This window comes from Crocodylus siamensis, chromosome 4 (genome assembly GCF_052110815.1).
Source record: "Crocodylus siamensis isolate JL-2025a chromosome 4, ASM5211081v1, whole genome shotgun sequence".
NCBI classification, from domain to species: domain Eukaryota; kingdom Metazoa; phylum Chordata; order Crocodylia; family Crocodylidae; genus Crocodylus; species Crocodylus siamensis.
The window spans coordinates 240,762,102-240,777,961 of record NC_143398.1 but is presented as its reverse complement, the minus strand read 5'-3'; the positions used below and the strand labels follow the sequence as shown (position 1 = coordinate 240,777,961).

Here is a 15,860-nt window from a genome sequence, read left to right as displayed (position 1 = left end):
GGTGCCCTTCAGCGCCTCAAATGTTCCCGGAAATTTTGAAATGGCAGCATGCACCGGTCCAGAGCTATCGCGTGCGGGGCAGATGCGTGGGGAAAGCTTGAGTTAGACCTCGTGTCGCTGGGCCCATTGAAAGTTGCTGTAATGTCTTGGGGCAAAACCCGAGTAGCCACGTGGGCTCAGTCTTGCTGCCCGGAAGCTGCGGGTCGTGTTCTCACTCAGTCTTTAAGTAAGTCCAGCAGTGGATCCATTTCACGTGTCTGCGTAAGCGTGCCCCTTCAACCCGTCGCTCGAATTTAAACTAGATTGGTACAGTCGTTTGGAGTGACATCATTCTGCAAGTTCAAAAGAGGCCTCTGATTTCAGACGTCTATGTTATACAACCTGTCTCGTTATAATGATGTCAGTTCTCATGACTTGTCTACGAGTGACATGAATTTACCCAGGACTATGGGTCACAGGAGAAACTTCCCTGAATTTCAGCACTTCTGGGGAAGGAGGCAGGCGACCCCCTCCAGCTGACCCCATCAAGGCCATTGCAGGAGGCCGACAGCTCTTTTTTCTGTTTTTCCAACAGCCGGGCAGAGGAGAGCATGGAGGGAGACCTCCATCTACCTCCTGTGCCCTCGTAAGCTAGAGGAGGTAAGCTCTCCCCCTCAGCACCCAGTTTGGGAACTAGGAGGTGCGGGACCTTTGGAGCCTGCAAGGGGAAGAAGATGGCTTCACATGTTAATGTGGGATAACTAATGCACTATAAATTTACACCCAGTGAAACTGTGCACTAGATTGCCTGTAAAGCTGAGATCTTAGTCGTTTCCAAGGACAGAAATGTTGTGCGAGGGCAGGCTGGAGTCCGAACCCGGTGTCAAAAGGCACTCACAAATGATTAGTCATGGGTTAATAACTGCGCTGCTCTTTTGGAGATTGATGTTGTATGAACCCATGTAGATCCTATAGTGATAAACTACGTGTTTGGATAGTCCATGCATTTTCTGGTGGCTTGTGGTTAGAGCCCCCCTCTCCTCCCCTCTGTATTCAGTAACTTGAGGCTGCTGTTGAGAGAAAGGAAAATACAGGGGTCAAATTTTGCTCGGTATGCAAGCCGTGACTTCACCAGGTTAACTGCTGCTACTTCCAGCAACTGAGGCCAGAATTTGGCTCACAATTTGGAGACTAAAAAAAGGAGAACGGCAATACTATCGTAAGCCAGCGGTCGAACTTTTTACTCAGTTCATAAGCAGACTTATTTATGCGAAAGGCTTTTGCTGTGAGCAAAAGAAGAGATGCTAGGAATATTCCTCTATTTATACAAATTAACATAGTGGGGGGGGGATGTAATTATTTTTAACTTGGAGACTTGAGTGATGTATTTGATCATTTTAATCTTGTATAAAGAGGTAAGATAGATGATAGCGAAGCAATAGAGAGACTGTAGTTCTTATCAATCTTTTGAGATCGGCCAGGAAGATGTCAAGTCGTTCGGGGAGGCCTTTTGTGATGTCTTTTTGCAACGGTCTTTCTAGGTGGCTTTGATCTTGGTTGTTAGGGTACAATTCAGTAGCCCATTCGCGTCCCCTGTGGAGAAGACCCCCAGCCAAGCCTCATTGCGACCTTGTGACAGTTGTGATAAAACTATAGTGCATCATTTTGCACGCGGCTAGTCAAAACTGATCATTATTCAATGAACATTTTCTGGGGAGAGAGTGTTTTTCCCTACGCTTTCTGGGAAGTGGACTGTGAGGAGCATCAGTGTATTCCCAGGGTCGCTGGCTGCTGCTTCCAGACCAGCGCCCATAGGAGAAAGTGTCGTGCCCGTTCCTCATACGCTTAGTAGGAGGGATTGTTTTAATAGGAAAGTTTTATGGTGTCTTGTTTTCCCTCAAAGGCAAATGTGACTTTGTTGTTTTTAATTCTGGAGGGATTTCTTTCTTTTAATATCCAGTGCAGCTGTTAAAATAGCTGGGGTTGTCCAGGGCAAATCATATAGCAGTTTTCTTGCTCAGATCTCACATGGCTGCCTTTTTAGTGTCACTGCAGAATTATATTACAGGGCATCTGAGCAATGCTTGGTATTAGTGTCAAAATCAATTATCTAACCCTCTGCCAGCAGAGAAAGCTGCAAAGCCAAAGAACAGGCCAAGTAATCCATTTTGGGTTTCTAATTCTGAGTCATGACTGAGGGCACATGCTCGTGTCTGAATAAATGCATGGGGTCTTTCTCTGTATAGGCACTCCAAAACATGCACTCTTTACTGGTAAAAAGCGGGCTCCCCGTGAAACCCTTTTTCACATCAAATGGTTCGTGGCTACGATTAATCTGTCACGGGATGTAGAAAGTCTTTGAGGCACAGAGCAATGGAAAAAAATTTAGCACTGAGCAGAAAACAAAATATATGTTGCTTAAAAAAACCTCGGACGGAGAGGGCTTGGTAGAGAATGGGCTTTCCGCCTTCTTATACTGGTGAGAGAGAAATTTTTTTTTAGTATCGTCTTTCTGAGGATCTCAAAGCGCTTTGCCAACATGACTAAATTAGGCATCGCAGCTCACTCCTAAGGCAGGAAAGTGCTGCTTCCCATTGTGCAGATGTGGAAACTGCGGTTAAGTCGTTAGCTGGAAGTCGCATGGGACGGTGGTTTTCAGCCTGTGGTCCACAGACGCCTGGGGGTCCACAGGTGGCATCTGAGGAGCCCATGAAAGATGATTATGGTCTGATGAAAGTACGTGAAGACCCACACTTATAATTCAAAGGGATCTGCGCCTCCATTCAGACTTTCCAAAGGGGTCCGCGCATGAAAAAGGGTTGAAACCCACCGACACAGGAAGTCTGGAATGGGTAAGAAGAGAGTCTAGGGTCTTTAGAGACCGCCTTAACCATATGGCCAAAGTGCTTCCAGAGCACATGCTAGATGGATCGAGGGGAGACGCTTTCCTATTGCTGTCTAAGCACTTGTGTCAACCCCGATTAAAAAAAGAACGTCTACAAGTCAGGGGGCTAATTTGCATCTATGCCCACTTACTCCTTGGTATCTGCCAGCAATAGCGTTGCCTATAAGAAGCAACAGCAACTTTGACTGGGATTCTTGCTTCTTAGCAGCTGTTCAGAAACCCAGCAATTTATATCAGAGTGGATCCCCAGCTGGTGTCCAGTGGGAACAACTTTTTGGTCATTGCCGACCTGGTGAAACAGTGCTTTGGAGGTGAAAGACTCAATATTGCATTTCCAGTGCTTTCCACCACCCAGTACCCTTAACAAAGCAAAAATAATTATAGACTTATTTACCCTAAATCCCTTAAATCCCATAAGATTAGGATAGTTGCAGTCTAATCCAGTATTTGAGAAGGATTTACCTGTTTTAATACAACCATTTATTATAATCGCTCAAGTTATTTTTTTCATTCATAATTAACATGCAGACAAAAGAAGGGAATAACTTAGGGTTGAGTTTTCAAGAGCGTCCACTGATTTTGGGGGGACCTCGGTTGGGGGGGGTTGCTAATTGGCACGTGTCAGAATAGACTCGATTTAATGCTTCAGCAGCCTCCATCATGTGCCTTCAGCATCCCCACGTTTCAAAATCTTGGCGAGGGCACTTTAACTAAACTTCGCTGGATGAGTTTAGTTGAAGTGTCCCTGCCACCATTGGGAAGTGTGGGACACTGAATACATATGACGCTGTGGGCGCTTTAATTAGAGCAGCCCTTAGAGCTACTCTAATTAACATGCTCCCACCCTACACCCTGGAGCACGTGTATAGACACCCTCAGTGGTCAGTGTGCCTAGTTTGAGCCACATTTAAATGTCTGATTTGCAGAAGGTAGACCTGCAGCTTCTGAAGATCAGACTTTTTCAAGGTATCAGATGGGGCAACCCTGGCCTTGAGGCATCCTTGAATCCCTAGACCCTTTTGAACACGTAGGCCTGAGTTTTGCAGCACACAAACGTTTCATTAAAACTGAAGCAAGAGCGTCCTTAAAAAAAATTCAGAGCAAATGCCTTCTTGACCACTTGCTTTATTGTGGTTTATAGGTACAGAAGTACTGTTGTTAACTGGATGGTGATTAGTCCTTTATAGCTGCTCCATGAGATTAACAAGCACCTCCGCTCTGAACGCCAGCGGGAGTTGTGCTTCTGCGTTCCTTCAATGCTTTTGGAAATCTCCTCTTCTAGGCATCATTTTCAAACCCAGGAGACTAAAAGTTGGCTTCTAAATCCATGTTTTGGCAAGCAAATAAATGCTGCCCATACAAATTTCTCCCAGCGCTTGCAAACTTCAGTGGCAGAAGTAGGTATGAGAGTCTTTTCTGAAGAACCGGTCACTCGCTCAGATGCCTAAAATAGGCACTTCCAGACACCCAACTTTAGGCACTCCCGTTGGAAAAAGTTGGCCATAATACACGCATCCAGCGAGTAAAAGGTTTCTATTCTCCGTGCACTCCAGTTAGTCGTATCCAAAACATAGGGCACATTCACAGCACCATGGTCGCAGTAAGCCCTGGGGGAAGAGGAAGGGTCTGATTTCAAACAAAATTGGAAAACCTTGAAAGCGGGGGGACTAAGAAGAAACAGGTGGCAGGCTAGTAATTTGGCCTCGGCAGTTTATTTGGTTAACGAACAGAAGCCCAAGCTGTCAGACCCAGGTCAAACACTCCACCAATGGAGTATATTTATTTCATGCACGATCTGTTACCCAAACTAATTTCTGGATTAGAGTCTTGTACAGCTCTGGCCCCAGTGGAAACGTCCCGTTCTTACCATCAAGCCCAATGCCGGCTCATGGGGGGAGGGCTCGTTAGTGCTGTGCAGACACTTGTGTGTTTCCTGCGTCATCAATAAATCTTATAATTGTGATGCTCACCATTTCAAATGCTGGCTTCCAGTTGTGTGTCTGCAAATTGAGCCCACAAATCCAGCGCTTTAATTCCTCCATTAACTTGAACTGCACACGCTTGCCCTGCTTTTGCCAACAAAATTGGATCGTTTCTCCAAACGGTCCCAGAACTATTTTTTGTTGTTGAGTGAAAGCGATGTTGTTAGGACCTTAGGCACTGATCCTGCAAATATGCAAACATGCTTAACTTTAAATGTGCAAATAGCTCTATTGACTTCCCTGGGACCGTTCAACTGCTTCAAGTTAAGTGTATGCACACGTGGCTGCAGGATGAATACTCTTAAGATTAAGAGCAACGTGACATGCATTAAAAAGGAAGGGAGAAAAAATGCATTTCTTCCCCTGATATTTTAAAAGACATGGAGACAACCCAAGGAAGAGGAGGTCAGGGCAGCGGCTCCAGCAGGGCAGGAGCTGTAGAGGAAAAGGCTTTGCCATGCTGTGGTACAAGACTGCCAGATATGGAAAAAGGTGCTTTTTTGCTTGATAAATGCTGCAGATAAAATGCTGCATGGTGGCACTAAGATGCAACACACAACTTGAACAGTTTTTCTCCGCTTGATTCAACCTGCCCAGGTGAAGGTTGAAGTGAAGAAGAGCGCTACCTCTCCGCAGGCACCCTCTTTGGATGTGGATACCGAGGAGCTACTTCTCTAGATGGCTCAGGAGTTAGCCGTTTATAATTGTTTTCCCTTCTGCTGGTAGGGCAGGAAGGTAGCAAAACCATGCCACTGGAGTACCATATTTTCTTGCATACAATATGCATCTCCCCCCACCCCCCAAAAGCCCTTTCCCCGCAAAAAAAGCCTTCCCAAATTGGGGTGGGTGTAAAAAATCAGCTTAATGTCTGGAGTTGGAAGCATCCTGATTTGCCTCTCGTTTCACAGGGCAGCAGCTGCGGTACAATTGTTCAGGCAATTGTGGGAGTCTTTTGACTTAATGTTTCCTTATTCTTCTCTTGGCAGGTGTTAACTCTTCTCTCCTTTTTAATGGTCTTCATCACTAATCAAACCAATCTTTCTTAGGGTAATTTTTCTACCTACTAGCTGCTCCTCCTCTCTATTTCACAGCTTCTTTAACTTGGGCTTTTTAGCTCTTTAATGCAGACCCTTGAGCTCTTTTCAAAACCATATATCCATCCTCAGAGGCCATAGAGGTGTCTTCAGCACCAGCTTTGGTCATGCCAAAAAGGGAAGGTGAGCGAACTGAAGATTAGGCTCTCTCCCGGCTCTATGCAGCCATAACTCTGGAAAAAATCTTTTTTCCCCTTCTTTCTGCCTGTCAAAAGCAAGGCTGTTATATTTGGAGAAGTGTCGTATGCAAGAAAATACGGCATTTGTGCATTAAGCGCCATTGACTTGAAAGCTATCAGTCAGCCTACAGAAAGGCAATCCAATCTAAATTGCACACGTCAAATTAAAAATATCGAGGTTGTGAGGAACGAAACCCTTGAAGTGCTCGCGTCTGGATTACAGCCAAGTGCGGGATGAAATGTATGCATCATGCAGCACAAATGGGAGTTGCTGGAATTTTATACCAAGGCGTGTTTTTAAGATAGGTGGACTTTTTTTTTAAATCCAGGCTGTTCACTGGTCTGTTCATTTTTGCTCACCAGGGCAATGTGAGGAAGATTTGGATTGATGCAGTGGCGGTCAAACTCACTTTGGTCAGAAAGTTCCCATTTGGGTTCCCAGAAGTATTTTGGCTGGTCCAGTTAATTCCTGTAACTTAAGCAGCTAGTGCGCTCCAGTAAATCTCAGGTGCCGGATGGCCTTCAAGCATGACAACTGAAACTGGAACAGAGAAAGGGATCTAGCTGTGGGTTTTCCCCAAGACCCCTGGAAAGGTGGTAGGACTGCCCCAAGTCGCCGGATGGTTTCAGTATATGCCACCGACACATCTCCTATAGTGGGCCAACAGAGATGTTTAAAATAGAGTGAGTTAAAGTTGGGAGGAGAAGTAAATGTGTCTGGAGGTCAGAAATGAAAGTGTGTTTAAGGACAACACAGTTTTGGGGTGCATTTAATTACCCAGGCATACATTTTTTTCCCTGCAAAATCAGCTGGTTGATGTGGGCCAGGCCTGGGAAAGATGGGGTGGTATTTTGATATCCTGTGCTATTCTCCACTATAAGATGTTGTTCAATGCATCCTTCACCCCTCCTTACTCCGGCAAAACTCTGGATGATTTTTCTCCGCTGACTTTGGGCACGAAAGCCCCTGGGTTGGACAGACAGCAAGCAAGGGAAGTTTTCCCTGGCCAGTAAGTACCAAGTAGGGTCTTAAGGATATGTTTCGTCTTGTTATTTCAGGTGGGTAAAAAATTGGGAAAGGGCACGTTTGAGCAAAAAGATTAGTTTTTAATTTAAAAAATGGATGTATTTGCATCCAGGCAAACTGCAGATTTCTGGGCAGCCTGAGTTACCGCTGTGACGGGCCGTGCCTTTTTGTTTCTGAGCACGTGACAAACAGTTCGTGGTTGTGCGGATTAAACCTCTGGATCTCGCTACCACTTTCCATGCTCTTCAGTCATAGAAACCCCCTGGTCCATCCTCAGTCTTCTTCCTCCCCACTGTCAGTGGCTCTCTCTTAGAGGCCTGCAGTTCCCCCGCCTCTCGCTCCCTCCACCCCGTTTTTACACTAATGATATAATAACCTACAAAATCAAATCCAGTCAGAGCTTTTATTTATTTATTTATTTTTTTTGAAGAACTGAATGAAACCTTTGAGGTCTTGAGTGTCTTCAACAGCTGCAAGGTCCTAGGGAACGGAGAGCACTTGATACCTTGCAGAATCGCAGGCCGCTTCTGTTTCCGGTTATCGGGGCGAGGAATGTAGCCGGTCGCCGTTGTTCTTTACGTCTGGATTGTGCGAAGCATTGGGCTGTCCCTTGCGGCGTTGCTTTTGCTTTTTCTCCTGCTCAAGAAATGACTGAAATGTGGGTGTGTGTGTTTTGTGTTCCTTAGGGTTGCTGAGCTGGAATATGCATGTCTAAGATGGAAACTTCTGCTTCAACTGCTGCTGGGAAAAAGGAAGGGAAAGGTGCAATTCTGGAGGGGAATAGCTTTGCAGAGACGGGGAAGAAACCTGCTCCCTTAGCAGCGGCGACGGCGGCGGCGGCGGCGGCAGCGGCGGCGGCGGCGGCACAAGGAGGTACTTAATGTTTTCCACACTTTGAAAGCAGCAGGGGTGTCTTTCATTAGACTGTTACAATTTAATACGAATAGTGGCATATGTCCTCGTGTGAACATGCTGAGTTTATTGGGATTCTCAGCCTGAGAAGGTCACCAGGATTGAAGGCTGACAGCTTGCAGGCGCTCTGCCGTCGTGTGCAGCGCACCAGGTCGTTGTACCACGCGGGTCTGCTGTCGCTCCTGACAAAATTGGGTTTAGGGGTAGAGAGAACGAAGTTTCCACTGACGTGGAATCAAATCTGAATTAAACTTCACCGGAAGAGACTTCTGAGCATCGGCCACTGCTGCACACTGTGCATTGGCTTTCTGTGATGCCTAGGGCATATTTGTGTTGCATATTATAATGTCAGGTGGTGGGGTTGGTAAAGCTAAGTAGATTTCGTATTAGCATCATCATAGCAAATGGTGCATGCTTCTTGCATCTGCTTTGATTTTTCCAGTGACTGCTGTAGCCTTTTTTGGTCCTTGCTTTTGGTATTTTGCTGTTAGGAAAAGACCCTGGATCGCTCTGAACCATACGAGATGGCACACAAGTACAGATTCCTCCCCCCCCAATTTCTCAATATTTCTGTTGCATCAGAAATAGTCCAGAATTTGATTTCCTTCTCTCCGTTGAGCACGTTTGCTAAGTGTTTGAGCATATTGCCATTGAGGCCAGTAGCAAAATCCTTGTGCACTCCAATGGTTACAAGGGTTGCATGTCAATATATTAATCATATAGGCAGCAATTTAAACATGACTTGCAATGGCAGAGAGCGGGGGCATGTTGGCCTGTTTCTTTACCCAGCCCTGCTCCTTCAGGGAATAGAAGAAAAGGTGGATCAGTTCCTTGCAAGACTGAGCGGGGGAAACCCTGCCACATTTAAAGGCTGTGTGTGAGCTCTCAATCAGGCGGGAAGGTCAACCAGCTGCATCTCATTAACTCTGGAGGTAAAAGGGAGTGGAGCCACTTGCAGTGGGCCCCTTCGCACTAGGGAAAATTTCACTCGCAGGCTACAGAGGAGCCGTCTCCAGGGCCCAGTAGGATGGAGCAAAGGGCAGCCCTGGGCTCAGGGATGCGAGTAACTCGATGAGAGTGCAGCCTTTTAAAACAAGGGGAATTTACTTTGATAAGACAGGGGGGCTCAGAGCTCAGGACCGGCCAGGCCCCATGCCATGTGCACGCGGCAGACTTATCCCGCTCTGGAGATGCAAGTAAATACTGCACGTTGGCAACCAGTATTTGGACCCTAAATTAAATGTGGCGATTGACACTGGGGGTGCTTGCCAGTGTTAAGACCGAATGAGGAAAGGATCTGGTTCCTAAACAGGGGATTATAATGGCTGTGTAGGGTCCCATTACCCTTTTGTCTCTTGCCTGCTGAGCTGCGTCCGGCTCCGAACAACTGCGCGTACCCCAGCTCTGAATGCCAGCGCGAGGAGCTCTTTCGCCATTCGGTGATGTTTTCAGGTACCTGGAAAGGAAGGTTTCTTGGCTCAGGTGGACAGTATCGCCTTCTTCTGTCTGGGTACAGAAGCAGAATGACCGCTCCCGGGACGGTGTGGAAAGACAGAGTTAGACCTCTGCCATTTGTGTGTGACCAGTGGCATCCCCAGGTGTATGGATTTGTAAGTAAAAAAAAAAATACACTGCAGAGCTAGCTAGTTTCTACCTCACCATGAATCCTCCGATTCCTCCTTGCATGCCTAGTGATTACTCATCTCAAGAAAGCAGCAAGTGTATGTACGGGCTGCTGCGTGGTGTCGGTAGCAAGAGTTAGTAACTTGAGTTTTGCTTTCAGCTGGCAGAGCTAAGATAGCTACCCCTGCCTTTCCTGCATCAGCTGTATAAATCTGTTTTACACAACCATCCTTTCCAAAGCTCGCGCTAGATCTAAGAAACATAGTGGAAAGTTCAAATGTATGGGACAAGGAGACCGCTGTTGGGATGTAGCAAAGCAGAGTCATTCATCCCCTCGATCAGTCTTGTCAGCCAAGGAAGAGTCTCTTAAAAAAACCAGAAGAGCTCTTACAAAGTAATGCTTAGGAGACAGGGCTGGGCTGAATCCAGACCTGAACGGGCTGGGATCTGAACTTCTTGTAACAATTACTTGTTCATATTTAGGGAATGGAAAAATTTGTGGGAGTGACATCTGCAAATCTGCCATCAAGAGGCCAAATCTGACCGCTGCTAAATAAGTATAAGAGTATGATTTGGAAAATATTGAGGCGTCTCTTTAACATCATCCATGTCCAGAACAGCATCCACCACCTTGGGCATGTTATAAAGACCAATTGATGTCAACGAGACTTTAGCATAGGCTTAATTTTAGTGCTTGCTTAGCTGCTATTGTGAGCAGAATGCTTTCTGAGATTGGTACCTAAATCTGAAATAACTTTATCGAAGACAACTCAATTATTCTGGATTGATAAAGGTGAAACCGAGACCAGAATCTGCCCCCAAAGCTGAGTTTTCTCCACCCGTTTGGTTTCCAACTGGAGACTTGTTTCTTTTTTTATGCATGTGACATTGTGTTTCACATTAGCTCAGTGCTATCTACTCTGAAATGAATGATTTACAAGCTCAACATTTCTCATCTTATTAAACTGAAGTGGAAAAGTAAGAAGAAGATTGTTTGAAGATGTCAGGAGAAGTATGATGAAAGCATTGTGTAATGAGATGTAAAGAGCAAAATCTATATCATGCTGTGAAAAGAAGTGTTAATAAATTACCTAAAATGGCTAGCAGTAAAGTAGGCTCCAGATCCGATAGTAACCTAGAAACTTTACGAGCAGTGTGAGTGTTATTTAATTTTTTGAAGATCTCCCTCTGAAATCTGAACAGGATGAAGTGAGGGTTTCCAAAACGGAAAAGTTCCTCGAAAGGCCAGCGGTGTGTGTTTACATGTCTATATATAGAAAATGAATTGGACTGCTTCGTTTGTGTAGGAGGATTGCAGTGATGTCACCGTGATGATCCAGGAAAAAGAGAGGATACGAGGTTTTGGTGATTTTTTTTTAATTGGACCAGTGCATCCTTGCGAGCGATGTGTAAACTGTGATTTAGTCACACATGCACGATCATACTTAGCACTTCAGTAGCAATCTTCATGCTTAAAGTTCTTAGCAGATGTGGGTTAATTACTTGGAAAAGGCCTGTGAGATGGGTGCCGTTTGTATACTCCTATTTTACAGACATGGAAAACTGAGGCAGAGGCATAACCAAAAGAGGGGGGCGGTCCTGAAACATTTGAGTTTTTCAGCTCCCAAAGGCCACAAGCACATGTCTCTGTCTGCTCCAGTGTAAATCCTAGATTTTATTTATTATATAGATTATACTTTCCCTATTGGCACTGCCTACCTACTACATTATCCCGTGCTAATGTTGCAGCTGCAACGCATGTTCTCCGGATCCGGACAGACATGCTCCACAGTCCTCTTTCTTCCCCCTCTGCTTGTGTCTGAGCCCTTTTCAGTTCGGTCAGGCGTCAACAGGCCAAGTTTTTCTGACTAAAGCATTTTTTCCTTGTCAGATCTGAATAGATTCACAAGGGTCTGTTTTTAATTAAGACGTGACAAAGTGACACAGTAACCTGAATATTCACGAAGCCATTTAAGAACCCTCCTGGCTTTTATATATTTTTGTGACTTTCTTTCTTCCCTTCTACTTAGCTGGCTCCGAATATTGGTCCCAAATGCTGCCTGCAGCCTTGAACAAATGAAGTTATGGCTGGAGGAAAGGAGATTGGCATTGTGGATGCTGTCAGTGCCGAGGGGTTGTTTCGCACTAACAATCTGCATCTCATATTTTTAGTCTCCTAAAGCTGCCATTTTAGAGATCTTCTTTGACATTTTTTTTATAGTAACCCATTGATCAGATGTTCAGAAATTGGTCTTGCAGAAATGACATCAGGGGAGTCTCTTCTAATTTTCTGTTTTTTCTATAAATCATACTGGCAAAGGAGGCGCTCCCCCACCTTTGGTTTCCAGAAGTGCGCGTGTTTGCAGGGGAAGGTTTTGATGGTGATATTCAGGAAATACAGGCACTCACATTTTGCAGTCGCGGCCTCATTTTTTGGAGCATACTTTGCAATATTCAGGGTTTTTGAATGCAGTTCATATTCCTTCCCAGGGCAAAGGGCAGAGTCTGCATTTGGTCTCGGGACTTCCCCCCATATAATGAAGAACAGGCTTGGCTTCAGGGGTGCAGGGCTTGTCTCTCCCTATGTGCATGGCCAGGTTGAGTTGACCCATATATTTTAAATAAGTCTCACTTTAAATTGTTGAGCTGTCTGGTCGGGGGGGCTCACTTCTGATCCCCGGTCAGAAATTAAATCAAAATCGTAGAAGGGGCTAACGACCCGGTATTAACAAGACCCAGAATGCACCGTCCCCTCTCAACTCCCCTCCCGGGACACAAACACCCAGTTGCTAAATTGATGGTGTTTATGTTTGAAACATTTTTCTGATGTCTGGTGCTGTCAAGACTAATTTTAGCATTTCTAAAGCTGGGTAAAAATACAGCCTCATTACTTTGATGTCAGAGCATAGTTTACTATTAGTATATTCTGGGGTTTATCATTTTAGTCATGTTTAACACGGCTGCAGCAGGCATGCACTATTAAATCTGGCTTATTTTACATTCCTGTCCGGGATTATTTATTTGGAACAATTTCCTCTCTATCAAAAGACACGGCTAATGCTGAGTTTTAATGTGTTATTTACACACAAAATAACCTATTTACAACTCGGTATCTGCCGGAGGGAGAATGAATGGGGCAGTGCTCCCTCCATTCTGTTCTATCTGAGTTTAACAATCTGGATTGCTAATAGAACCATTTATCATGGGGCGGTAATTTATTTTATGTTAGCTGCACAGGTCTCACTGCCTGTGATCTATGGAAATACTTTGTCTATAATGAAGTTCAACAAGTCATTTGCTGTAAACACGGGAAAACCAAGCTGTAGAAGCAGGGAAGCTCAAGCTGCACTTTTTCCAGCAGGTAGCAGTCTTTTAAGATTAGCGCCTCGCTGGATGAAATGCAGCTCCCGCCTCCGGACGTATTTGCAGGGCCCAAAAGCGGGGCTGCTCTGCAAAGGGTTGGGGTTTGGGGGACCGTGCGGTGTCTGGGTTTATGGGTTGGCAGGGAGGTTGAGCGCTACTCAGTCCTTTCAGCAGGGAGAAGAGAAGGGCAAGGAGCTCTCCTGGGATCTTCGTAAGCAACCCAGGAGCGGCGTTGGCACGGCGTCCGTGTGCCGCTCAGCTTGTCTTAGTCCTGGATTATGGGCAGACTGTGTCAATGAGATGGAGGAAATGCACAGGTCGCAGCAGACCCCAGTAAAATAAAAAAAAAATGGGTGGAGAGGGTCCTGAGAAGCGCATCAGAAGCAGAAGCATCTCTCCTCTCCGTCTCGCCAGGCTCGCCTCTCCTCCAAACAGCATTCTTCATCATTTTGCCCATCTGGGAAAGGCGCTCACATCATTTTAGGCTCCCGGCTTGGGATTTAACTGTCGTGAACTTCTTGCAGGTGTTGGGATTATTCTGCTTGCCTGGGTCAGCTGTCGAGGGGGGTGAGCATGAGCGGCAGGGGCATGTGCACCGGTGAAGTGGAGGAGCGGGAGAGTCCCATCGCCCGTAGCGCAAGGTGCCCATAGCAGCGTCTCGTGCTGCATGCATGCAGCGTCTGACACACTGGCTCCCATTTTGGCTGGGCCAAAGTATCGGTAGTCATGAGTCTCAGGGTGTTTTTCCTGTGTGCGAAGGGACCTTTTGTCACCTAATGGCCTGTAAATGGACTTCGCTGTCGTTGCTGGCAAACTATTGTGGTCCCACCCTTGTCATTTGTCATTGTGGCCAGGCTCTTTGGGCACAAACGCAACATGATTATTGTGGTATAATTAACCCCGGCTTTTATTCTGTAGTCCATTTAATCTGTACTAAGATGTGGACCTGGCTAAACCAGGCCACTATATGGTGGGAGAGCTAGTGTAGCCGGAGCAAACGGGTATTGCATGGGGAGCTAGATTAGGAGAGCGGACACACAATTGGTCTAGTCCCTCCTGACTTCGAGGGGTAATTTGGCCCCAGAGTGGAGTGATTTCCACCACCATAAGGCTGACTGTCTTGTGCATCCTCTCCTCTTCCATGTTGGAGTCGGGTCAGGTTACTCTGGAGTAAATCGGTTGTGTCTCCGTCTCCATCTCTGCCCCTCTTGGGAGCTCCAAGGGGTGATTAGAAAATGCTGATTCTGTCCTTGGTCTTGAAATAATTGTATTTGTGAATGCCTGCGTGGTTTGCCCCCTGTTGCATACCTGAACCCTGCTGTCCAGGAGGGACTAGAGGCCTGGAAGGACAAAATGCACGAGACCAAAACCGAAGGACACCGTGCCGTTTCTCTCAGCTAGTGGGTGGTGAGCGGTCTGCAAATGGTGTGCAGGCAAGCGCCTGTGAGCAGTGTCTCCAGCTCTTGAAACAGTCCACCAGGTGCAAAGTGCTTTAGCTGATACACAGGCAAGCCAAGGAGATGAGGAGCCCAGAGCACGGGTGTGCATGCTAAGCAGGAATCCTCGTGACCTTGCTAAATGCCTCCTCTCTTATCATGTCCATTGTTCTCAGTATTCAAGGTAGGCCAAACGGCACCGGTAGCTTCAACAGCTAGCAGTCAAGTGCGGTGCGTGATGCGACGGACTGACTTATGACGCAGGGAAATGTGCCCTGGGTGGCTCCGGCAAGGATGCTGTGTGGGATCCAGCCTGACTTGACCAGCCTGACTGTAGGTCACCTGCAGCACAGGTACTGCCTGTGTACACTTTTATCCTACACTGGATGCAAGCTAAATTGTCAGGGCTCAGACCTCAACGAAAGGGACATAAGTGACTGCGGCTAAGCAGGCACTTACTGTGGGGTAAGAGCGTGCATACAGGCAGTTCCTGTGGAAGAGCTGGTAAGAAATGAAGCTCAGTAAGTTGGTCCTGTGACCTTGCACCCATTGAGATCCATGGTGGCTTTTCGTCATCTTTGCTGCACCAACCAAATAAGTCTCCATCACTGAGGTTTCTGCTTCTCCAACAAGATCGCTGGCCTACCGTCCTCCCCTTTCCCCCCCGCAGTGTATGGGGAAGTTCCCAGGCAGAAGCCTGCCTCATCCTTCTGCACGTCCCTTTCCTACAAGAAAAGCAGCCTGATGACAGCCAGGCTGGCGTCGTGTTTATGATTGCTGCTCTACATGGACTAAGAGCTGGCACGTGGCATTTTTGCTATCCAGTGCTCCCAGTTCACTCGACCTCACGTGCTAGCTTGTCTTGTCCCCTGCTTATGTGTCGTCTGTTATACCGGCAGCTGTTTGGGGAACGCGTAGCCTGGGTTTGATTGGTGTCTAGGCTTTTACTGCAGTGGAGTATATGGTCACGGTGGAGTCGCTCTTGAGCAGACACTCGCCCGTCTGCCGTGTTGGGTGTCCCACGCTGGACCCATGGCCATACGCTTCCCTTGATCTGCGTAGGCTGCAGCACTGGATCTTTCCTTGGTCTCTCTGGCATTGCTCTTGGTGCTGTCCCGTTCTGGAAACGGGGTCTCACAGCCCATGTGGCCTAGGCAAAATAATAAAATGCCCGTATGCATTCTCTTGCCTTGTTTTCTTGACTACCCGTGGGCATTGCTGGGGAATAGGGGAGAGTCATGACCGCACCTCCTCCACTGACTTCTCTATTATGGCCTCTGTGTTTCCCTTCTACGGACAAATTCCTTCTTACTCGAATCAAACAAGTTCCCTCGACTGTGCTACCATGTTTCCTGCATGC

At 46.6% G+C, this 15,860-nt stretch overlaps 1 protein-coding gene across 3 annotated transcripts in view; it reads left to right on the top strand.

The window, feature by feature from the left end:
- GLI2 (GLI family zinc finger 2) overlaps positions 1 to 15,860 on the top strand; it is a 271,620-nt gene that overhangs the window by 55,727 nt on the left and 200,033 nt on the right. For all 3 annotated transcript variants that reach the window (XM_090046034.1, XM_090046032.1, XM_090046033.1), the window contains exon 2: positions 7,853 to 8,039. In XM_090046034.1, the coding sequence (XP_089902160.1) occupies positions 7,874 to 8,039 (166 nt within the window). In that variant the 5' untranslated portion in view covers positions 7,853 to 7,873. The remainder of the gene's footprint in view (positions 1 to 7,852; positions 8,040 to 15,860) is intronic.